Source organism: Daphnia carinata, chromosome 3, assembly GCF_022539665.2.
Source record: "Daphnia carinata strain CSIRO-1 chromosome 3, CSIRO_AGI_Dcar_HiC_V3, whole genome shotgun sequence".
In the NCBI taxonomy this organism is placed as follows: domain Eukaryota; kingdom Metazoa; phylum Arthropoda; class Branchiopoda; order Diplostraca; family Daphniidae; genus Daphnia; species Daphnia carinata.
Window position 1 is genome coordinate 6763861 of NC_081333.1, and position 26030 is coordinate 6789890.

General features: G+C 38.5%; 1 protein-coding gene, 2 long non-coding RNA genes and 1 pseudogene across 3 annotated transcripts; 1 reads left to right on the forward strand and 3 right to left on the reverse strand.

The window, feature by feature from the left end:
• Nucleotides 1-5103: 5103 nt before the first annotated feature.
• On the reverse strand, nt 5104-6381 carry LOC132087727 (venom allergen 5 2-like). The gene is made up of 3 exons (XM_059494764.1): nt 6274-6381; nt 6009-6170; nt 5104-5943 (listed from the first exon to the last, which is right to left on the reverse strand). Exons 1-3 carry the CDS (start codon nt 6325-6327, stop codon nt 5650-5652), a joined length of 510 nt encoding a protein of 169 aa, XP_059350747.1. The 5' UTR covers nt 6328-6381; the 3' UTR covers nt 5104-5649.
• A 1039-nt stretch (nt 6382-7420) lies between these two features.
• Nucleotides 7421-11563, reverse strand: LOC130685474 (endoribonuclease Dicer-like; annotated as a pseudogene).
• A 2209-nt stretch (nt 11564-13772) lies between these two features.
• Nucleotides 13773-14736, forward strand: LOC130685389 (uncharacterized). The gene is made up of 3 exons (XR_008999593.1): nt 13773-13909; nt 14313-14528; nt 14592-14736. It is a non-coding gene; the product is annotated as an uncharacterized LOC130685389 (long non-coding RNA).
• Nucleotides 14737-23314: 8578 nt separating this feature from the next.
• On the reverse strand, nt 23315-24086 carry LOC130685381 (uncharacterized). The gene is made up of 4 exons (XR_008999581.1): nt 23958-24086; nt 23761-23833; nt 23540-23695; nt 23315-23443 (listed from the first exon to the last, which is right to left on the reverse strand). It is a non-coding gene; the product is annotated as an uncharacterized LOC130685381 (long non-coding RNA).
• Between the last annotated feature and the right edge of the window lie 1944 nt (nt 24087-26030).

Genomic DNA, 26030 nt, shown 5'->3' on the forward strand with positions numbered 1-26030 from the left:
TGGAGCGGGTAGAGACTAAGGAGAGGATGGAAGAGAGAAAGCGAGCAAGAACTTTGTATTATGGAAATTTTCCTGAAACTTCGAGTGACAGTTGATGATGAGCAGGGTTTGGCCACTCTTGTACGTTGGTCGGTCGGTAGATAGTCTCGTAGTTCCCTGTGAAACCCGGAAAAGTTGCTGGAAGAAAACTGATCCGACGCAAAAGGGGGAAGGGAAACTGTCAATCAAATTGTCCCTGACATGGGACCCGACAGCTTCGGTGATTACCGTACGCTATACAACTGCGAATGACTATGTATCTAATCCTATTAGTGCGTCAAAAGCGTTGAGGCCCTCGACCGCGAGCAACGAGCGCAATTTCAACTGCCATCGCGGAAGAGAAACGGACCAAACAGGCCAACACAAAAACATAGAGCAACGCCTCCCCCTTTTTTTTGTTGTGTTGAGTTTCTCTCTCCAGTCTTAACTACAAAGACAATATTTAAAATTCAATCAAACCCAACCGGCGACTCGAAATTGAGCTTGTGTTTTCTTTTCGTTTAACATAACATTGCACAAAATCCTCAAAGTGGGGAATTCTTTCAAGAAAAATAATAATCGGACAATGTTCGTGAAACATCTTTATACTTTGGTAGATTGTAGCATAACTTTCGCGCTGATATACGTTTCCAATGTGAAGCTCACCGATTAGAAATGATGGGTTACCGTCAAATAAAGATCATGTAGCCTACAGTATATTGCTTCAATGGCCATCGGAGAAAAAAAAACAAACAAATCAAGTCACAGCAATATTTCTTCCCTTCGACCGGAACGTATTTAGCTACTGGTGTGTGAAGCCGTGCAGTTCGCTACGAATAAACGAGATCCCTTCTCATATATATTTCCTTTTTTTATGTATACGCCTAACGCATTGATGTGGTGCGAAAAAGATCTCCCTCCTCGGTTGTAAAACAAGCCCGAGCGACGGTTATGTGGTGTCGTGACGTCAAGCGCGTTTTGTCCGGCAAAGCCGTTTTAGCACAGTTTGACGTGTGACTTTGTAGTACAGAGGTCAAGCATAACCTCACGTTATTTCATGTTCTTTTCCCCTATTTTTTTTTGTGCGCCCTTCCGCTATATATAGACCTTGTCATCAATAGCGCTTTACCCCTATCCTTAAGTGCGGCGTATATATATCTAGTGGCTACATGAATGAATTATGTGGCCGTGAATATTTATCTAATTGTTGTGTTAGTATATGGTCTATTGCTTTCGATTATGCAAACACACCGTGCAATATCCATGTATTTGCTTGCGCGTTTGAAGCGCCATTCTTTAATCTAACCGTTATCAGTTAAAGTATAACTGCCCTGAAAAATTAGCATGGAAAATGGAAACCACAGTTACGACGAAATGCGTTCTTCGACTTGCGTGATTCGTAAACGAAATGTTTCCGTGTTATTTTCAAATCGCGTATTGCCCACCGGTACAGTAATGAAAATCAGTTCTCGAATAAGTAAAGGAGAAAATGCATGGGTAACAATCCAAACTATGGCCAGAAATTTAATAAGCACATTGAAGATTTGTAAGCTCGTCTATTCAGCAAATGTAGCAATGAAACCAAAAGAGCAAAAATAGATATATATACAGTATGTTAACCCTTATCTTGGTTGATAATAAGTCTCCAGGCTAATGGTTATCGAGACCACCACTACCAGTATGATGTGGAAAACATATCATCAGCGTATAGCAGTGGTGACTGGCAACTAAGGCTGCAAGGCTGTAATTCAGTGTCAGTTCCTGCCAATCACGCGTGCTGGCAGGAAATAGCCGTTGATGATAGACATTGTCAGTTTGCCGCTTGCAGGAATGTACATATTACTGTGGGCTATGTAAAGCGTAGCCAAATGCCGCCTGTTTGTTTTCCATTTGATGCCAACGACCGAATTATAAAGTGCGTTTACAGAATAATGAGCTTTTCATGCCGACTTATATATAAATTCAAATTCAGTGGATATAGTAACTAGGGTTTGATGGCATGGCCATTTGGTTGAGCCCTTATGAATGCAAGAAATGAAAGTCAATGGATTGTCGGCTTCTAACAAAAGACGCAATTTCTGGCATCAGACCTGATCGTTTTCCAACATTAAAACAACCTTTATGTGCTTGAGCTTTTAGTTCTAGCACTGCATAATGATCAAAACCGAGATGAAAGGGTTCCAACGAGCGAGACGAAGCCGCCATGGCTTTCCTCTGCTTATTCTTCTTGGTTGATTGGTTGTCCCTTTCACGCCCTATTTTATGTCAGCACTGCCCGATGATGGATCAATTAGGTTTGCTTCCAATCGATGTAACTAATCCTTTTTTGTAGGAACATGTGCAATGGTTTTGCTGTATTTGTTAATGGTGACGCTTTTTCCAATTCAATAGCAACTGACTAATAGACCACCGTCCTAGTTGAATTGTTGTTTCGGTTGTCCGATAATGAGGGGAAATCTATTACTCATTAATGTGTAAACAATTTTTATTTTCGGTTCCTGTACCAGAAGTAATATGTAACTTTTTACGATACAAACAAATGCACAAGAACTTTATTGCTAAACAGAATATAGATACTTATATGGATTATGGGAGAAAGCCGCTCGACGGAAGCACGTTATAAATCCGATTGAATCGTTCCGGATACTCACCACGTAGTCTCGTTATGTTGCCTGAATACGATCATTTTTTCCCCTTCGATCCTTTGCTTATTTTCCTATTGCTTTTTTTTGTGTGTGTGTGTCCTCCGATCTTCAAACGTATACCGAACGGCGGTAATGGCGGTCTGGGCTGATGATCTATTTCCCCTTCTAATGGATGCGATGGCACGGGTTGAATAGAGAACGAAGAGGGAAATATCACACATAAACTTTGCGGCTCGTCTCAGGATAAGGGAGGGCTAGACAATCGTGGTCAATAGTGTGTCAGTTATGCAAGAGGAAATTGTCGATTTTTTCCTCCCTCCTACACATACATATTGATACGTATTCACCAGCATATATTACATCCATTACCGATCTATCTGACTGGATCCAAAGTATGTTGAGGAAGTGACCTCGCCAACTCTTGATGGTACATTAACTCGCTAACCGAGATCCTTTCGCGTGTTTTTTTCCTCCTTCGTTTGCTTGTTTGCCCCGCCCCTCCTTCATTCTCCTATAAAGTAAATGAAAAACGTTAAGTCCGATAGCAGGCTAGAAATAATTTTCATGATCATGCTTTATTTAATTTTAATTTATATAATTATTTATATGTTACCTGCAGTCTATGAAATATTTTAACGCACATCTGCACTTCGGCTTGAGAAACACGGGCATTTCTCAATTCAGAATGAATTTCAGAACGAATCGTTTCGTGAACCTTATTTTATTTTTTGTATGAGTAAAATCATCAGCGCATTGGGAAATTCAATATGGACAGTTAACCAGGTTGCCAGCCAGTTTAATATGGGATATTATTTGCGACTTGATGCTTGTATGACGGTTTAATTGTTTTAGTATGGGATTTAGCGCTTTAAAATTTATAAGTTCTGATTTACGGCTAAAACAACTAGGTGGACTAAATTTAATATTCGTAGCAGACAATGTAACTGGTGCTGTAGTGATAGGCAAGAAGATGGCGGTTAGTATTAAGCCTCAAGTACCAGTCAAGTCAGTTTTTTGTTTTTTGGAGGGGGGGGGGGGGAAGTAATACGACTTAACTGCTCTTTACGACTCTGTCTGCTCAATACACACCACCGTTGCTGTACCTGACGCGGGCACATATGGGACACACCACTTTGCCAACCAGAATTCACCGTATATAAAGGTAAAATTGGAGCGAACTAGTGACTGAGGAACCTTCCTTAGTACAATAGGCAGCTGAATGTAGAATGAAAGGTAATGCTGGATGCGAGCTCTGAGCGCAAAGTACTTTAATTAGAAATTCTACTCATGCAACCAGCTTGAACAAGCAGTTGGGCCCATCATGTTACCCGTGTGTTGTAATAAAAATCATGGTAGTGTCTACGTCGGAGATCGTCCAGATCGACTAGTTTAAGAGATGGATATCCAAATTTCTAGGATAGTTTCCATAACGATGCCCCCCCTCCACCATCCATTGCGGACATACTCGTGAGTGTTTACCCCTCCCCTGCGGAATATTACGCATCGATACAACGATAAAATCCCTTGACTATATAAGACTTTAGGGTTGAAAGAAAATTTTGCTAGGCTCAGGTTGATATAGACCAGGGAACTGTTGAGCACGGGTGGGGGACCGCGGTAAACTCGGTAGCTCCTTCGAGGATTAGTAAGCACGCACTACAGGGATCATTCATCAGTCATAAAGATCTATGACAAACAAAACTATCCGATTTCCATAATGCATTGAATTAAAGGTAAGGCTCCTGTTGAGGCCTAACGCGCAATATACTTTTAATGCGACTTTCAGCCATCAACCCCCAGATATTTACTAATATTTCTGTAATATTCGTCAGATATTTCTGACATTTTCACTTAATCATATAACTCTAACTGAAGATTGACAGCGCCATAGTACTAAAGGGCTTATATATATTGTTTTTCTAACTGTCATAATGTTATTGGTGAAAATTCAAAATCAAACATGAAAATTAAGAAAACAAATGTGTGATAAATTAAATATAATTTGTTTCTCTCGTTTCGTGGCCCCAAATCGCAATTTCCAATGGCCCATTAAATTTTTATCTATCTCCTTATTTTTTCTTTTACCGCATTTATTTCTTTGTCTCTGTTGTTTCTGATGTAGAACGTGTTATCAAATATGAAATAATCCATACAAAGATTTTTACATTAACCGTTCGCGCCCAATTTCGTCCTCCTTACAAGATGTGAGTGCAACACAATCTGGCATTTACATTTTAAATTTGTACACTTATATATATATATATAGGCATCGTGGACATACCTTTCGTGCAGATGGCTAAACCCAATAGGTAGACTAAATTTAATAGGTGGCAGCAGACAATGTAACTGGTGCGGTAGTGATGGGCAAGAAGATGGCGGTTAGTATCAGGTATCATAAAGTTATGAAAAGACATTACTAGTCAACTTGCAAATCATGCGTATATTTTGAATCAGCGCAAGAAATAAAATAAAGTTCATTAAATCATTTTCTCTGAAATCCATTTGAAAAAACTAGAAACGCGTCATTGTCCGGGACTCCCGCAACTTCTTACAAACGTAGTTTTCGTGCAAAAAGACAGGTATAAAATAGTTGTGTGTGCCGCACTCTATTGGAGACGTGGTGACCTAACCGTCTTGTGATCTAGTTGCGAATTCGCGGTTCATAGTTGGATCACGTGACCGTCACGTCTCCCTTGAGTTGAATTTCCCTCTTCTATGTCATAGTGAGTTCCACTACCTACGCCAATACGGAACCCTGATTAGCCGGCAATCAGGGTTCTCCAGCAACAACGTAGTGGGACAGTGCACATGACATGGCATGATAGCGGAAACAAACTCATGCATAAGTTAGGTGCTAGTATAAGTAGGTTAGTTATTACTAATTGGTTGGGTTGGTGGTTGTAATGCAACCGCCAACACAACTTTTATCGTTATATATTTATTATTTTTTCTTATTAACATTAACTACATCCTACTGAAATAAAAATTAAAAGCTAGGGTTTCTCTGCCCTACACATTTTAAAATAATTAAGTTCTTTTTTTTTATTCCAAGAAAATGCATGTCTGTTTTTACGGTGAAAAAATACAAGGAGTTTCTACGTACCAATTGCCGTATGTTAGACGCCGATGGCTGAGGGCCTGGAATTCCGCTAGTCTCGAGACTCTTGGCAACTTTGCGCCGGTAATCGTTATGCGTCTGCAAAATGATGTCAATTTCTTCAGCGCTGACGCTCGATTTCGTTGGATACGATGGTAAACAAGCTGCCCCCCAGGTTGAATTCTATTTGTAGCAAAATGAATATCATGAATTTATTATAATTACTTTGAATATGCTTAAGAATATACCGTATATTTGCAGAGGGTATTTTCGCTAGGTACGCTGCATGTAGCAATATTGCAGTATATATTTTGAGCTACGGGTCTCAATGTCGTGGCGGTTGGCTTCAGAGTCGACAAGGTATTGGTGCAACTGCAGACCGTAGTTGGCTGCAACGTCACCTGGGCCTCCTTTTCATACAAAAATGATTAATTAAGCAACAGAATAGTTAAAAACATGTCTGAAAATAACCGAAAATGTACTCATAGATTCTTTTTCTTGTAAAGTACTTACTCCGCAAGCGGATAGGATGACGGTGATCACCAAGGATATAGCGAAAAATTTCATTTCGACTAGAGTAGAACAAGCAAACAATGCTCTGTGTATATAAGCTGTTTCACACTTCGTTATTTATACATTTCTTTTTCCGGATTGTAAGCGTATCACAAAATTTAGAACGCAAGTGTTTAATTCGAAACGGATCCAGCTGCATTTAGAACTGTACAAAGGTGTTAACTGAAACAAAGCTTGCGCTCCAATTAAAACTAGGGCATCTCAGAATACGAAAAACAAAAAAGTGCAATAAGCTTACTAGAGTGACGTGTTCATCTGTAAAAACGGAGCTTACGAAAATCTAGGGCGTATTGTTATGTTAACGTCCGGGTCGGGGGTTGACGAACGCAACTAGGACACCACATGTTGTCACCTAGGAGTCGAATAAATCCATATGATAGTTGCAAAGGACATTTTTTTTTCGCCGTAGATCTCAGTGAAAAGATAGTGATGACACAGCAGGCATATGTTGTTCCCTTTTTTCTCCGTAAAAAACAACGACAAGCGACAAAAAGTGTCAGTGCTAAGTTGGTGTGTTGATACACGAGCGTCAGTGTAACACTGACTAAAACAGTTTGGGCTGCGATAAGCAGACGTGGGTATTGGCTTATCAATGTGAAGAAGCTCATAGAAAAGAAGCTCCTTCTTTTCTAGGAGCGCAGTTATGTTTGTTTGGGTAAAGATAACAATAATTGTTGCTGTTCACGGTGACCTAACCATCTCGTGATCCAGTTGTGAAACCCCGGTTCATAGTTGGATAACGTGATCGTCACGTCTCCCTTGAGTTGAATTCCCTGTCCTGTCATAGCGACGTTCCACTACCTATGCCATTACGGAACCCTGATTAACCGGCTAATGAGGGTTGTCCAGCAAAAACGTAGTGGGACATCGCAATCACATGGCATGATAGCGGACACAAACTCTAGTATACGATTTTTAAAAACGCATTATGTGCATGCCTAGCCTAAACGGCTAGGCATGCCGGTTTGGAGAAATCTAGCTTCCGCAGGGTTGCTGGAAATAAGAATGGAGATTGATTAGGTCGAACTGCAAAACATTCTTGATACCTTACGATATATACACAATTCTTTTATGTACCGATTTTTCGATTATTCTACAGGTTTTGGATTCCCTTTACTTGGGATCATTGGTGTCGTTGTTACCTGGATTTAACACCGCCGGACAATGACTCGAGTTTAGTTTTTTAAAATGTATTTCAGAGGAAATCATTTTAAAAAACTAAAATCTTTCTGATGGAATGCCTATTTTACTCTTAAGCTTTGATGAATTTAGGTTGATAAGAGGGATCTTTAGTTGATTGAGGATAAGAGACAGGTGCTTGAAATAGCGATGAAATCCGTAACGCTCCGCCAAAACAGCAAACGTCGCGTTGTTCACTAACGCCGAGCACAATTCAGTTTAGGCCCCAGACTGATCACGCGGTAGGTTTTTGTACGTACAGTTACCGCGTTATAAGGTAATCTACTGAAACGTCAGTAAAAAGCCATTTAATAAATACCAAATATTTAATTCAAACATTTTTCAAACAGGAACGAAGCGAGGTAAATCTTGGGCACGGTAGACATTTCCTTCGACTACCATGTCCTCGACCGACGGAATTTTGGCACCAACACGCAACATGATCTGCTTCTATTTCTCTTGAACCAAGGCTTTTACTTGTTGCTTGGCATATGCACCATTCCCTATAGTGTCATTTACGAAATTAATTTCTTTTTCAGGAGTAACACAGTGGTAGCAGAGTAAAATGAATATTTTAAAAATACCTGAAGGTCCATGGATATTCTAATAATTTCAATGGGATTGCGGATGAAATCAGTGCTTCTTCAAGGCATCTGGGAATACGTAGCCAAGTGGCAACCAATTCTCGTGCGGATTGAATTTCGTTGCAACCATGCATCCACCGAAAATTTTTTTCTTGCCCAACTGATATGGATGGAGATTGGAAACCTGACGCGAGCACAGATGACTGTGTTTCTCCTCGTGAATACTACTACATTTGCATTACAAAAATAAGTTGTGATGGAGTACTTTATGAACGAATCGCCAATCGTTTCAGGTCGTTCTATATTAATGCCATCATTGGCACTAGACATTGTAAATGCCTGTAGGGTCACGCTCGGAGATGGCCCCGGATGGCTTTCTAAACCTTGTTGTTCGTCAAAACTGAAGGAGAAATCTAAACCAGGAACTGACATTTCTACTGTTGCTAATACAGGTTCTTCTTTTTGGAGTGGATGGACTATGTGGGTGAGTTGAGTGGATGGATCATTAGATGGATCACATTCGTCATGAATTTCATTGGTACACTGTGCCAGCAACAGGCGAGTAAGCTATAGAATATGTGGGATCCAGTCGTCGATTTGTTTTGCCTGATGTTGTACCAGAGATTTCGTGGGAGCTTTTCACATTTCCGAAATTTCTGCCAGATTGTCTGGATGGTCCATTACTCGACGATGGAAAGGCGATACAATAGGGATCTCTTTGTCTACTGACACGGCGGATTCATCAACAATCACTGCTTTGTGTAGTGTGAGCAAATCTTCACATCTGCCTTCCAAATCACTGTTTGTTAGATCAACGTTCCATCGGTTTATCCTGTTAAGTAAATCTGCGACCTGTTCATAAGGCTCTTCGGCGTCCATTTGACCTTCTTCTAATTCTTCCTCCTCTGGACTTTGATATTTTTTGCTTTTTGGTCAATGGGTTCTTCGATCGCCTCTGCGGCGTCTCCTCGACAGACAAATTTGGGTCCGAATTTCTTTCACTTTACAAACAATTCGACCGGTTCCGACCAGTCAAAATCTGCTCCATTATCATTGGTCAGTGGAGCTACTGCTTGAAGATCACTATAGACAGTTTCTCCCGTTCCTGTATGACAAAATGGAAATAGTAATATTATTAAATAAGCGATCTAGCTTGTTATGACGTATTACTATTCTGATTGTTGCCATCAATTGTATAAGGGTTCCATACTTCGACATCCAATAAAGAAGCTCCCGTGCTCTTTTTCGCTTCCTTACTTTTTCATTTCTGCGGCTTTGAAGGCAATTTTGGTACGTTACTGTCTTCGATTGAGTGTTTTCTCGTAGTGCCCGGAGATGGCACACTGTCGGAGACAATTTCGTCTTCCAAGTCGGCTTTGTAATCCTCTCCCCCAGTCGAAGATTTTCCTTTTCGGTGGGATAAAAGTTATCGTCCAGCTCTTTTTGCTGGCGCAATAATTGACACGATTCCAGCGCTGCAAGATCGTTTGCTATAACTTTGGCCGCCATGGGAAGACCTGATACAGTTTGCCGCATCTCTGCTGCATCACTTCTTTGAAATAGTTCGAACCATCTGTCCCCTACAGATGGGTCAACGTATTTTCGCTAACTGTTCGTATTTCCAAATAGTAATGAGGCGCGTGAAACAATCACTGGGCAACCTTACGCAATATCTACAAATATTTATCTTTCTGAAAATTGCAGTCGTTTTAAATTTTAAGCCTATTTGCGTTATACCTGTTAATGATGGCGGTGGCGTTTTGTAAAGAAGCATAAGATTTTGAAGCGTCACCAGAAGTGTACGGTTTCCCAATTTTATGGAGCATATCTTCAGTGTGATTGACGAACTCGGCCAAAGAGCTGTGATAGCCATTTTTACTTAGCAGAATTTGTTCAGTGGCATTGAAGTGATAGAGATTCACCAGTAATTCATCTATGGGCTCCTTCTCGACCATCAGAATATAATGATTTTTTAGAGTGCGCTCGAGCATTTGAATGAACAGACGCCCAGTAAATTTGTGGCATATCGTACCGGATAACCAGATGGCAAGCTGGAACGTCAATACTATCCTCTAGAACGCTCGTGGCTACGAGAATATTACAATAGTGACTACGAAAACATTTCATAACGTCTTCCTGCTTCCGATTTTTCCTTTCTATTTCCTTAACGGTCATGCCTACAACCCGATCAACGGTATACAGAGGACTTAGATGCGCTAACTGAAGGGCGCGTCGACTTAATCCTAGACAACAATAAATTAAAATATTTAATCTAACAGGATAATGTAACATCATCTTTTGCTTACCTTTAAAATATGATAGAGTAGTTTGGCTGTAGTGCGCCTCTCAGTGAAAATCATTCAACATAGCTGATAAGCGTCTTCTCGAATTCGGTGATGACGTGCAGGGAAATCGGGACGACTGCGATCCGACGCACAAAGGACGGGCCACACTCAGGTAACTCTACGGGCTGTAATGTTTCCGTGAAATATTTTTGAACTTGATCAGCGAGATCGTCAGCATGAACTAATACGGTGGAATCGGTTGGGTCTGATGTGTCGTTAATTCCGGGCAATTTTGAAGTTATTGGCGGTCGATAAATACAGAGTATGTCCAAAAGGCGAAGAACTTTAGGGTGGCTATTCTACGTTCATATTCGGAGTATCGCTGAAATTCTTCTTCGCACACTGACCTACAAAATGGAATATAAAAAATGAAAAATATTTTGATATCACTACCGCATTCCGAAAGCCAACCGCATTTCAAGGAAAACTGTGAAGACTTAGCACAGAAGAAGATAGTGTCTTTTATAAACTGCTTTGATTTTTAATTTTTCCAATGAATGAGGTAAACCAGAGCAGCAGCACGGTCTGCTCCCCCAAGGGCCTAAGATAATGAAATAGTTCTGAATTGCAGCCGTGATGGGGGTACATTTTTTCTATAATGAAAACAAATAAGTACAAAGAAAGAAAATCAAAACCTGCTACAAAAGCAAAACAATATTACCAATAGCAACAACCACTAACATAAACGTAAAGTAAGTAGATCGTTGAAGTGCCAATTTAACTGTTCGTGTAAGGTATTATACTGAGGAAAAACCTTTTGAGTTGTTGGGTTAACTGATTAAATAGATCATCAGAAATATACCTTAGAATACTGAGAATAATACAAAAACATACCTGCAAACTTCAGAAGCTTTTGCAGGAATTAACATTACAGCAACAAACATTTCCTCCAAATCTGCTTTTGAACCTGCAATGGTGTTTTTGGATTTAGCAGATTCAAAACGTTCCACCTACAAAATTATGAAGACAATAATAAATATCACATAATTTGACAGACAACTATGAGTGAACTGTGCTTTAACACAGGAAAAACTATGTTTTAAGGACAGAAAAATCGAAAACCTCAGTATCTGTTGGTGCAAACGTGTCACCTGTTGGTAAATCCATCATTAATGGTAACATTCCTGTGTCATGAGATAAAATAGCAAACGGTTTCAACTAACGTACTGTGGGATAGAACCGAACCACTACGTTAAAAAGTTTTTGTTTACAGCATGATCATTCGGCATGGGCTCTTGCCGCTTGACACAGACAAGCAGGGTTGGCGCTATTCCGACGAAATTTTCTTTGCACCATTTTGGCCTTTCAAGACAGGGCTTGGCCTCACGTCACTCAGGTGGCTTTTGGGCCGATAAATGATCGTTTTGGGTTTTGTAGTGCCGTTTTTTCTGTTTAGGTCGGCTTGCGAGTCTAACCTAGTACTGATGGTTTTAGCTTTAAGTGCGACTGGTGTATCTGCACCAGATTCACGTGTTTGCCTAGCAATCCCTTACGCACGAGTGATTATTGTTTTTTTGTTGTTTTTTGAGTTGATATTTTTAAGGAAGGGAAGGATTGTTGGGGGTGGTGGGAATCGAACACGAGGTAACTATCTACGAAGGTATGGCGATAGCCACTGTGCCAGGACCGCACCTAACCTAGTACTGAAAACGAAAAGAAAAAGAAAACAATAGCAGACGAATATCTAGTTCACAACACCATTGGTACTATTTGGTGATAACTCAACATGGTCTCCGCGAGTTGACTCGACCGTTCGGGTTCTAAGCGGCACACCGATTCCTGCGTTTTGATTGGCTCTCCAGCTCTGATGCCAGTGGCAACCACCACTGAAAGAAAGCAAGCTGTTGATGTGTCGTCTGCTTGTGCCGTCTGCGTGTCGTCTGCATCGATTTTAATTTTCAAAATAATGCAATTTTCAAATCATAAAATTATTAATAAAAAATCATAAAACGTTCCTCAAATCAACACTGACATCTTTTAATACAACCCCTTGGACTCTACGGTAAGCGATTTTTTTGTTCCCGGTGAACCATGATAATGTAAGTAGTTGTAAAAATAATGTAAGACTGTAAATATTTGAATATCAAAATAAACTGAATGAAAACATTTTGGTTTCCTTTTTATATTACTATAACGATAAGCCTATACAGTAAGATAAATATAGAATCGTAAAACTATTTTTGAATTTTATTTACGTTGATAATAATGGAAAATTTAAAAATTCCGCCTAAAAATAATGGCATCCGTTTTCTCAATGGTGATTGGTTGTTTGTAATTTAGTATTTCCTTACCTAATTTGATAAATTTTTGTTGTTTAATGGCCACCAATACATTCCTCGTGACATAAGGAAGCTAGATATTACCTTTATAACATATAATAAGCCTAAAGAGTTCCTTAGCGAAGGGCCCAAAGTTTTCGGTTTTTCGTAGTTTTCCCTCCTCCCATACACCGTCCAAAAATAAAATATTTATGAAATTTGGTTGGGTTGGTGGTTGTAATGCAACCGCCAACTCAACTTTTATCGTTTTTCGTATATATATTTATGTTACGAACCGGTAGCCGGTGAAATAGGACTGAAACGAAATAGGACTGGAGAAATAGGACTGAAAATTTCCAGTCCTATTTCTACCGGAGAAATAGGACTGGGAGAAATAGGACTGACTTTTTAAAACTTTTAGGACAGTCCTATTTCTCCATGCCAGCAGTCCTATTTCTCCTCGGCATCAGTCCTATTTCTCCTTAGAAATAGTCCTATTTATTTTATTTTGTTTTGTTCCAATAGGAACGATATGCCTCCAATCCTGTAGGCAACATGTTGCGTAAGAGCGTCGGCTTATATCCATTTCTCTTTGTAAAAAGCCGATGGTGTTAACTCATAACTTAAATGGTTCACCAAACATTTATCTTTTATCCTATTTTAATTTAAATTCCAGGGGACCATTAAATATGTTATATCTAATATAGTTCATTTAATAAAATACTACAACGGCCACACCAGAAATATTTATTAAATTTTTCTTACTTTTTAGTGCATAAATAACTTTCCCAGTTGCACTCATGTTGTACTTGCTCATACAACTATCAGCAACGAATAACAAGCAAGTCTTACCATATCGGTAGCGCTCTAACCTTTGACACGTGTAGTCCTATGTTCGATTCTCCGTGGTTACATTTCTTCTGAGGTTTTTAATAATTATTCTATGAAAGAATTTTTGGGAGAGAACAATTACTGGTGTTTAGGGTAATACTTCTGAAATGGCAAATAATGGTAGTTCTGACTTCCCAATTTTCACATGCGGTTTCAGCATTTCAGCCAGTCAGTATTTAGATCTTCATGGTGTAGGTTGTCGACGGTGCTTCGTATGTGCCGTGAATGTGCTGTGAATGTGCTAATCATCTGTTGTTCGTGTCCAGCGGCCTGCCCAGTTCCTGCCCAGCTGCGGATTGTTTCTAAGGAGTCGCAAACCGTAAGTACATTTTCTATTTCACTAGTGCTGGGCCGTACCCGGACACATTGTATCAGGCTCGGAACGGATAGGCAACGGTTCGAGTGCTGGCATTGTTAATTTAAGTGTAAGGGCATTGAGACTTGTCACCTCAATGGGCACAGGTATCGGGATTGGTTTCACAGTGTCGTCGTGAAACCAATTGTCTGACCCAGGTCAGTGGACCTTCAGTTAAATAGATATCTTAGTCGGGACGTAGGCCGACTAGGATTAGAAATATTTACGATAGTTATTTAATTACATCTGCAAATTATGGGTATGCTACCTAACTATACTTCACGTCACTTAATGCTTTTACTTTTTTTATTGTGTTTCAACTACTTATGTTTTACTAATTTTTTTTTCTTCTTTTTCTTCTTTGTAGGTTTTGCGTGGCAATTTTTTTACAGTTTACTCAGGCCGGTTTAACGTTTTTTTATTTCTTAAGTTCTTTTTTTGCCTTTTTCATTAATTTTATTTTTCTTTTTTCATAGGGAGCTCTGATCAACGAATTCTTAAACCGTTCTTCCGGACAATTGAAAGCTTTTGCTTTCTCTTATCACTCGTTTGGTAAATGGTTGGAAGGATTTAAACATGCAAGGTAAATTCATTTATAGTTATATGGAGTACATTGGTATAATTATTGCAATTTTATTTTTTTTAGAACAATCATCTTCTCGGGAATTGTGGCCACGAACCAAAACCATCAATCGGCACATTAGTTGTCGCTTGCACAACAAGTATTATCGTAATAATTCAAGCATAATGTATTACATTACATATTACATTAAAATAAAAAAGTCAATTGAGATTATGTAAGTTTATTTATAAAGTATGTTAATTTGTAAACATTCGTCAAATAAAATACATGTTACAAACAAACAAATGTTATTCAATTATAGACATATCTAGTTCATCATTAATATTATTTATAGCAACATTAAGGGCATGTGAGAAAACAATAGCGGGAAAAGATGATCTAAGCTCTAAAACTATTTCTTCTAGTAGATCCATTGTAGATAGCTGCAAAAACAATGATTAGTTATAGGGAAACTTTTTTTTTTCTTGTAAATTTAGAAAACATACCTCATTATTTTGATAGCGCGCCCAAAGCTGGAACAGTACGGAATTCTTAAGTTGGGTCTCTTTCTTCCGGTGAGCCCTTATTTTGTCATGGCAGAGTAGCGTGCTAGTAAGGGAAACTTCTTCGGCCAGTTTCCGCAATACCATTGTCATCTTGTAGAATTTTAAATTAGATCCGCCTGCCAACTACAAACATTTTTTTTATTAATTATTCATTACATATTATTGTTCAAATTTAAATTACCTTGTTCCATTGGTGGTGCATTCCTTCGCAGTCGTTATTGGTACGCGTTAAGATGTTGAAGCATGACCAGTTCTCAGGAGTCCAGAACTTGCCCCGAATCCAATTCCGCTCCATATAATCCATGAGTGCTGAAAGTTCGCTAGGTGCTGAGCTCTTCAACGCGTCAAACACACCAGGAAGTTCACAAATGTTATTTATGACAATTAAATATAACATTTGTGTGCTATTTACCTGGAAGATATGCAAGGCATAGCAGGCGAAACACAAAGTCTCGCACTGGATTCGGTCCCTTGTTGTTGTAGAGGGTGGAAAGGTGAAGATCCCGGACCTTTTTCAGAACGGCTTGGCACCAGTGGAAATTGCAGCCAAAGTGCTGGCAATCCACAAAGTGCCTGCGGACAGCCGTAAATATAGCACGTTCGAAATCGGTCACGATCCGCTGGACTCTAGGAAGGGGGATTATATCCTATTACAATATAAAATTTATTATTTTTACATAACAAACTATTTGTAAATGAGATAGTATCTATACCTTTATCTTCTCGAAGACAGCGCTATAGTCGGCTGCTCTTCTCCTGGTCATGCAAATCTCTTCTTTCTATTCGCCGCCGGCAACTATCTTCAACTTCCTCGGCTTTAGCACCCATAAATCTTCTTCATCAATTTTATTTCAAAGTCAATATAAATATTAACTTAATCCTTTGGCATACGTCACTTGATGAGTAATGCTATGTCATGCTCGGCCATCCACTTCGGTGGTAGAATCCTCTTCTTGGTAAAGAAGTTGAGGAATTGTTAAAATGTTAAATTACAAATAATTTATTTTTCGCCCATCTACCGTTATCTACCATCTCCTCTCTCATCCATTCTCTTGTATCTCAACAGTTCTTCTTGCTCCTGGTGAGGAACTAGCTTTCATACAGGCGAAGATTCATTAACATTCTTCTACTATTCATAGTAAACTTAACCGCAAATGTTATTAAAAACCTCAGAAGAAATGTAACCACGGAGAATCGAACATAGGACTACCCGTGTCAAAGGTTAGAGCGCTACCGATATGGTAAGACTTGATTGTTATTCGTTGCTGATAGTTGTATGAGCAAGTACAACATGAGTGCAACTGGAAAAGTTATTTATGCACTAAAAAGTAAGAAAAATTTAATAAATATTTCTGGTGTGGCCGTTGTAGTATTTTATTAAATGAACTATATTAGATATAACATATTTAATGGTCCCCTGGAATTTAAATTAAAATAGGATAAAAGATAAATGTTTGGTGAACCATTTAAGTTATGAGTTAACACCATCGGCTTTTTACAAAGAGAAATGGATATAAGCCGACGCTCTTACGCAATATGTTGCCTACAGGATTGGAGGCATATCGTTCCTATTGGAACAAAATAAAATAAATAGGACTATTTCTAAGGAGAAATAGGACTGATGCCGAGGAGAAATAGGACTGCTGGCATGGAGAAATAGGACTGTCCTAAAAGTTTTAAAAAGTCAGTCCTATTTCTCCCAGTCCTATTTCTCCGGTAGAAATAGGACTGGAAATTTTCAGTCCTATTTCTCCAGTCCTATTTCGTTTCAGTCCTATTTCACCGCCAATCTACGAACCTACATCCGCCTGAAATAAAAATTAAAGGCTAGGGTTTCTCTGCCCTTCTGAAAAACATTTTAAAATAATTAAGTTCTTTTTTTTATTCCAAGAAAATGCATGTGACTTTTACTGTAAAGAGATTTTATTGCACAGAGCAAGCACCGCAAGTCAAGAATTTTTGTTTTGAATGGAATCCGGTGAAAGTGTTAACCAGCCACAAAAGAAAAAAAAAGAATATTTTAGAAAATTATTGAAATAAGAAACGTGGATCGATCATGGTTTTCTTCGCTAAGTTCCACATTCCAAAACGATAGCGGAGAAATTGAAGTGCCAGTAGTTGAAGAAAAGTTGCTTTTTAACGCTTCGAATGGGCATAAAATTCTATCACAATTCGAGATTACCTTATAGACGTAAATACGGTAAAGGCGGCAGTGAGGTAGCCAGTTCGAAAATCACCAAAGTTGTTTCATTGCCGTAGAACAACATCGAATCAAAACAATTTTTCCTATCTAGAAAAACCAAAAACAGGGTTGATTGAATTTTTAGTAACAAAATGATATTAATGTATAACGTATCATACAGCGTAGCGCTTCCCTCGTCAAAGGTAGTGTCGGTACCGCTAGGCTGAGTCAAACGAAAATTGTAATAAGGCCTGCCAATCAAAAACACATTTACACAACACAACCTGAGCAATATACCTGACTGGTGTGATGTTTCCGCTATTTTTCCAAAAGAGCATGGTAGAAAATATTTTAAAATGTTTGAATGTCTTGTCCTTGGACAACAACAAACTGAAAAATCTATAAAATTATGACAGATGATTGTTCTATTGGTGTCTTTATTTGGCAGTTGCTCTTGATACCCGTACACTTAGCAGTAGTCCTTATTATAAAAACATGTGCTATCATAAGCTAATCAACTATCTTTGAGTTTACCCAACGAACACAAAGAAACAAAAACACCCAATGACTTTTAACTAAAAAAATTGTTCTAAACAACGACTAGACGTATTCACAGACATCATGTTAATACTAAATTGTCTTGATGAACTTTTGCTACAGCCTAATAATTTTTTAGCCATTTCAATTTACTTGAGATTTAGGTAGCAGGTGAAATAGGACTGAAACGAAATATGACTGGAGAAATAGGACTGGGAATTTTCAGTCCTATTTCTCCAGTCCTATTTCACAACCAATCGAGATTTATATAAATATGGCTAACGAATTCTTAATTTGGCACAAAATTCGAATAGCTTGTAGCTTAGATTCGTAATTTTTGCACAGACTTGCCGTTCCGATCAAACTGTGGAAGATCAGATCGCCGATCAAATTTTGCCGATCATTTTTAGACGACATGCGATGTTCAAAAACTAACATTCTTTAATGCATTTAGTATATTACTAAATGAAAGAGTGAGTACTAAACAATATCTGTCAATTCTCGTTCGACAGCAAAAATAATAAAATACTTACATGTAACAACCCAATCGACCGCTAGATGGCAAATAGATTGATCGCTAACAATGATCAAATCGCGATAAATATTTTTTATCACCGATCCGATCGCAGAGCAACCTCAAGTGATCGAATCGGCGATCAATTTTTTTACCGTCATGGGGATCGCGATCGTGGCAAGTTTGCTTTTGCATCAGATTCAAAATTATTTTTGGACGGTGTGTGCTAGATTCAAATGAGTTGCCAGCCCGTTGTTGTTTTAATCATTGTTCCTGGGTTGTCATGGCAACTCAAGCTTGCTTCGCGCGCTCCCTAATTTCTCTTCCTTCTTAATTATTAGTCTATTGCTTCGCTTGTCTTAAGTCATTTGTTTGTTTCGTAGACAACGGCATGGTTCATAATGTGTCAATCGCTCAGACACTTTTCGGCCGTTTCCCTGTTTTGCCGCCATTTTCGCATCGTCCTCGTATTAAATAATTTTTCTATCCTTCTCGTTATCCCTTTGTATTCGCCACACCAAATTTCGATTCATACATGGTTAATTTGCAACAATCACGTATTAACGTTAATCGGACTATCGTTATCCGCCTGCCCATAACGAACATGACTATGCGAAAGGCGAGTTTCCTTAGAAATTTAGTTGTTATACATCTTTTCGATCTTGTGAATAGAAGTTTTTACTTCCAATAAGTTACATACGTCTAACCATGAAACAAAATACTGCTTCCAATTCTATAATATCATAGCAATATTATCATGGCATATCTTATTGCGGCCTTCTCGGTTGTCTCTGCCTTCGCGATGTCAGCCTGGATATCGGGACTGTTTTCGTTGTTTAGGTTCCATTTATCCAACAAGTCAAACAGTAAATTTTGTAGATCGATTTCTGAATCTTTTCGGACTTGCCCTTCTTTTTGCAGATTACGGTCTCGCATCGCTGGGCCAAGAAATTTAGTATACACCTATATAACTTTAGGGTAATCTTTGTCAACGTAAGATACTTAGCTGCCGACATGTCTCCTGGCCTTTCCGGTCTGCTGCGTTGGTTAAGAAAGGTTGGTGCTGTACAGGAGGAGATGTCCACATCCAACGATATCTTTTGTTTTGAGGTTAATTCCTCAAAAATGCTTTTTACCTTTGCAGCAGAGATCCTGTCATCAACCAATTTCAGAATTTCTATCCACGTCATCAGAAACTGATCCAGTGTTGGTAAACTTCGTCGAAGTAGCCGTGAATTACGGATTGTCTTCCAGTCATTGGCATTTTTAGGTTGTATAGGTCTGATGACTGAATCACTGTCAAAAGGAAGGATCTTTTTCCGCTTGACGATCATAATTTTGAGAAACTCATAGATGTCCAGCTGATTGGTTTTTGCGCCTACTAGATTTTTTCTATCCATAAAATTATATATACTTGGTCCAAAATGTATGGTCATGATAGAGAACAATATTTAGCATAAATCAATGGTTATAGTGATTCTTTCATCAATGACATGACTTTCAAGGGCTTATTCGGTTGATGGTAAATCTTTTTTTTTTGTTTAAAAGTGTTTCAATTTCTACCCCGTTCTTTTGTGCTGTCCTGCTATTTTGCTTGTTGTTGGTCATTGTAACTAACAAAAGCAGCACATTGTAAGATATTACCATGGGCACAACTTTGTTCTTTATAAGCGTTTTCAACAGAAAATTTGGCAACAAAAAAGTGGCTTACGGTAAATTTTCTTCTGTTGAAGAAAAATTTTCCCAATTCCTTTTAAGTGTTTAATTACTAACTTGAATATTGTTATTTTGTTGCGTATCTCTAAGGAGAGTAGCAATAGCTTTAAAGACTGGCAGTCTCAAAGCCCTTTGTTCCTGTCTTGCTAAAATGAAAACTGACGAAGGTTTAAGATACTGTATTGAGCAGAAACAAGGGACACTTCGTTGGACAAGAACGGGGCGTTTCGACAGCTCTGTGTCGATCACAAAGGGACTAAAAGAAGCCTCAAAGAACATAAAAAACAGACAAACAGCCTGAAAAGGACTGTAAAAGGGACTGACTGGATCGAACCCCATGTGCCTCCAAGACGACACAAAAAAAGGAAACAAAAGAAAGTCGAACAAGTACGGGAGCCTTCTAGGGGGTTTTGCCTCTACCGATGAAATCAGTGACATGTTTTAGCCATCTTGTTTCAAAAAAGTGATCGAATTTCTATGCCATATAGTTTAAGTCGCAAATATTCGATATCGTGTTGCCTTCCTACCATTATAATTCCGAAGGGCAGAACTATGTTCTGTATGGTTTCAGTGCCACGAGCCCTCCCTCATTCTTAAATTTACAATAAAGGAAATTTCCAGAAGACTGATTTGGCTCCTTTTCGTTTTCGGTGGAATTGCGTAATAAGTTCTACAGCGCAGACGTTTGGTTTTGCTCTCTCTTCTCCTGCGCCTTGGTGGTGGAATGTTCTTCTGCTGCAATAATTGCATTCCATCTTTTTTCCTATTTTCAGCTATTTTACACCGTTTCCACCTTCCCTTTCGAGATGTTTTGTTTTGGAGGCGTTACGTAAGATTGGGAGTATTGATTGCGTGAGTGTCACTGTAAAGCAATGTGAAAATGATGGAAACTATTGAATGAGCCATCGCTGGGAAGAATTATCTATGGAAAAGAAACAAATTCAGGAAATGAGTAATTAAATAAAAGCTCTGGTGGCTGTTGTACAAAACGAGGATGGAACGTGGCTGTGTGAAAGACACTGTGTCCAAAACGATACCACAGGAATCGAACCATGTCTTCGCACATCACACTTATTTATCATGCTGAACGGGCGCGATTCATTTGATAATGATGATGAATGGCAAAACGTAAGTGGAATTCTAAGGCAATACTGTTTTTGCAACATAAAAAAAAATTTCTAATTCAGGTTTTGGCAAGAATCAAGAGCTGTTCCTATGACATCCTCAATCGATACCCGTACCGTAAGTTTCATTTCCGAATCCGCTATGATAGACAATACAGGAGAGCAGAGTGGGGTATGTTCGGGCGCGTTTTGTTTTTGGGCCATAACTTCGAAATCAATTTCTGGATTTTCTTTTTGATTGTGATAATATATTTTCTGCCTCTTCTTTTATCTTCACATTTGTTTCTGATTTTTAGAAAAATTTATGCACCTTCTACATATTTTAAAGATCTGACAAATTTAAGTGGGTGAATTGGGACAGCCTCAGCTTATAGTTATAAAATATATTTTTAACATTGTAATAAATTAGTAGGATAATGCTAAATAAATTCTTGATTTTCGAAAAGTTTTAGTTTTTATTCAGATGTACACGAATAATTTTTCTCATAGCGTAAGAAATTCCTTATTAACATAATGTGAAAAGATGAAGAGAACGGGCTTAGGACATCGGTTACTAAAATCGAATGTTGGTTGCTAATGATCTCTGAAAACAACACTTCGATGACGTGAGTAACGTTAAAGACTTTGAACTTTTAAAGACTTTTTTTTACGACAATAATTCAATAACAGATAATTTTTAGTTATTTGTGCACATTTTTATTTATACTGAGTTAGCTTACATCAAATTACCCTAAATATAGTTACTTTTTTGTACAAAAATCTCAATAGCCTTTGCTATGAAGCTATACGATTTCACATCCGGCTGGTTGAACGAGAATACATGTTTTGGTTTTTTGACGAACACCTCTAAAATTTTCAAATGTTACATTTGTAAACGTTCGTTTTCCCACTTTATCTGAGCTCCGCCATCAACCCCATCCCCTGCAGCCCCATATCCGTCACATCTGCTGTCCCGACCAACCTCAAGAAAAGACTTTAGGTAAAAATATCATTTTGCCCGAAAATAATGGTCTTAAAATGTTTTTTTTTTTAGCAAACGATGAAGAAATGGGTAAACAACATATCAGTATGCATAAAATGTACGTTTACTTGTATAATTGCAGTGAAAAACGCTAAATAGCGGCAAAAGTTTTAGCAAAGAAAATACCGTTTTCTAAATTTTCTAAACAAGTTCTGTAGTTCTTGGCATAATCGTTACGAATTTTTACCCTATACAGAAAACATGTAGACATAAACCAAATAATTTTTTCGAGATTTTAAATCAACATTTACTATTTTTTCCCCTGGTGTCCCACTTCACCCTCTGTCCCGGCTCACCCCGCTCTCACCGTATCAGTTTCTTTTCCTCATAACTACGGCAGCCGCGACAAACTCTACACGAACCCAATACTCGGCATCATTTTGCTAGAAATTGGCGTCTCCTACAATCCCGGCAAGTCCCTATAGTTCCCTAAAAATCGTGGTCTTATTTGCCCTACTAGCCGTGAAATCCTGAGTTGCTCTTTGCTTCCTGCTCAATGTAAATTAAATTTTAAAATGTTGGGAGTGATTTGAATTAAGAATGCATTTTCGATTTTCAAATCACGGCAAACGCTGCCGCTTTGTTTTCCTGATACGAACACGGATAGCCAGAGCCGTCTATCAAGTTGTTCTTTCACGAGGAGGTTATTAAAATGGGTGGACAATATGATTTTTCTCACTTAAGCAACGGTCAGCTAACTGTATACCTTGCTGGATAGAGACGCAGGCATGGTCAATGCCATTGCCGTTTGGGCGACGCAAACAGCCTATTAAGTTGAGGTGGCTGAACATTTACAATTCATCAAGCGATCAGAAGAGAACATTTTTGGTATTTCAAACCCGGTCGTATTACGATCGGGTTTTATATAAGGCGGGATACGATCTATGATTACGATTAAGATTGACCCAAGACTATAGATTTTACATTTGCCTACTGACAACTTATTGCATGTACGTCTTATTGAAAAGAAGTTCCATGATGAGACTAGCAAGACGAGATGGAGCTTTCTAATGTGAATGTAGCCAATAGGTCCATTTTACTGCATTTTTCTGCAACAGTGATAGCATCAGACATCTAGGGCAAGTTTATCTTTCGAAGCTGTACGGGAATTATCAGACAGAAGTGATTCATGAAATTAGGAACAAAATTTTGATTTCATGCTTCTATTCTATGTGTATTAGTCACTTAAAAACAAGGCAGCAGAGGACGCTGTGGGTTATTCTTCTATTATGCGGACAAAATGTTCTGTGTCTAAGCGGTGTCCAAAATCGTACAGCTATCAAGAAAAAATAAAACATGATTCAATTCCTTTACTGACGTACTCTGTAAATGCCATAATTTATGAATAAAGCATTTAACAGAAACTTCTTACCTTAACATGCGTGTAGTAGGCAATAATCCTTGCATTTAGGCAATGGCCAGTTGTTAAAGCACCTACGAAAACATGCATCGAATCTCCTGGGATCGCACGGTGCTTTATCAAGTTCTTCTTGCAATTCACTGAGGATGCCTCGTTCAGCCATAGTATCTAACCGGGAAACGTCTGGTAAGTTTCGGCTCTTTGCTGTATTGTATAAAATTTAAAGGAATCACCTTGTCCATCGTTGCCTACCGGGTCGGCGTTAACTCGAGAATACAGGGCTGCACAAATAGTGACGAGCAGTACCTTGATCACAAAGCGAAAACAGAAATGATTCATTTACATTTATCAAGAATTCAACGCTATAACTTCAGCTCCCATATTCTGAAAAGGATACTAAAAATCGTAATATATTTTTTAAGAGACTTACCAGCTGAATGATAAAACGCATTTTTGTGAGAGTTCGAAATAAATCGCCTATGGTAGTCAGTGATGAAGCTCGATGTTCCGTTTTATCTCATCGGGCCTTATTTTATACCTTGTTCACCTTTGCTTTGCTACGGGTACTTGACCAGAAAAAAGGTCCGACAAGGTGGTGTTAATAATTACATTAGTATTTACACACACCCCCCATAGCCTTGCGTTAATTTCGTTCCGTGTGATCAATATTTATTTATCAATTAGCTGTGTCCCTGCCCTCAATGTAATGGATGAACAGCAGTAGGGGAAGTAGGGCGCAATTGGAACACGCGGCAACTTAAACAAAAATTCTACCACTTCAAGTATGTAAGAGATTTAGTTTTAAAAATTTGAGGTAACGGGAATTAGGGTTTTACATTTTTAGAAAAAATTGGAGGCTTTAGACTCTAAAAGTTTTCGAGCTATCCCAAAAAGTTGTTTTTTGACTATCCATTTCTAGCTTTTGCCCAGACAATTTTTTTGTTTTCACACCTAAAAAGATGGAGGAAATCATTAAAAAAGTTCCTGAATCATTCATCGTTCATTAAGCAATAAATTGATAACATTAACTATTTCCTAGCTAAATTTTATCCCCTATAAACATTAAAACTCCGTGAAGACCCATGCTAGGGGCAAATGGTCCAATTGCGACCCTTCCGTATGCGCGTCTCCCTTACTGTAGTCTGGCAACGGTGTTCCCTACGCAGCGTATTAGCTAGAGCTCTTTTTTCAATTTGTTTTTGAATGTTTTTATTTTGTGTTTTATTTCGTCTGCTGGGTGGCTGCCATATATCGTCTGTCACAATGTTTGTGTTTGTATTTACAACGTTGATGAAAGAAATTAAATTTTAAAAATTAAATTACCGACATTAACAACAATTATGATGTAAAACTGGACATGCAATATTCGATTATAAAAATTTGATCTCCATACTATTAACCGTTCTTTGGATTACTAACGGGGTTCTGAACCTAATTCAGAAAACTACTGAAAATCATTAAATAATATTTAGTTACTATAGAAAGTTAAAAAATAAAGATTAAAATTCTTTATATTACTGTAAAAAAATCATCAAAATACGTATCCCAGATTCTGAGATATCGTCATTTTAGTTTCTTCATAAAACCGGGAGCTCTCTTATGGGAAAACCCACGTTTCAATTGCCCAGACGACCTGTTTCGATTGCCGAGTAGAATTGGCAATTGAAACAACTTGGGGTACCTCTAGTTTTTTACACATAGCAGATGTTCATCTTTGCCGAACCCACTCAAAAAAAATACTGTTATGTAGCTGAGATAACTGGCTACAAATCTATGTATTTTTTAGTTTACTTGGACGATTTTTGTAATCGTACGGAACAAAAATAAGTTTTGTGTTCCAACCACGCCCTACCTCCCCTAGCAGTAACTGAGACTCGATCGATCTGCATATCAGTGCCAAATGATAAAACAAGGGGGAAAAAAATGAAACAAATTTTTCTAGCATGCAGCCAATGCCTCTTTTTGCAACCCCAACTTTTGAGTTGCAACTTCCATTCCTTTCATCTTTTCTTCTCCCGTTTCGTTTCGTGCGTCACGCTACGACTCTGCGGCTGCTCTCGCTCACAGTGACAACTGTGGACCATATGTTATCCGCTTTCCATTGCTTTGCGTTAATTTCGTTCAACGTATGAGTGATATGTATTTATCAAACAGCTGTGTCCTCGATTACCTGTCGAAAATGTCTCCCACATGTTATATATGAACAGCAGTAGCAGTATTTGATATGAGACGAAATTTTTCCCGCGCTGTAAAGTCGCCGTTGAACAAAGTGGGTGACTGAGAATGATATTTTTTTCATTAGATAATTTTCATCTTAGCCTGGGGCATGGGGGTTGGGGGTCTAACAAAAAAGGGCTAGACTCTACTTTTTCCAGACATTTTTCGTAACACCTGAGGCATTAGCAAAAGGTGTCTTAAAACTTAAAACTACCCTTCCCAACTTATAGCGTTTTTGCGCCAAACCCGCCCCAACCCTATTGAAAAAAGGTCAATAATTAATATA

What these genes read in the sequence shown, in the direction of transcription:
- LOC132087727 (XM_059494764.1), bottom strand. Translation starts at nt 6,327, where the DNA reads ATGAAATTTTTCGCTATATCCTTGGTGATCACCGTCATCCTATCCGCT. An exon ending in TCATCCTATCCGCTTGCGGA is followed by an intron (nt 6,171 to 6,273) that starts GTAAGTACTTTA and finishes TTGTATGAAAAG; the next exon opens with GAGGCCCAGGTGACGTTGCA. An exon ending in ATACCCTCTGCAAATATACG is followed by an intron (nt 5,944 to 6,008) that starts GTATATTCTTAA and finishes TGCTACAAATAG; the next exon opens with AATTCAACCTGGGGGGCAGC.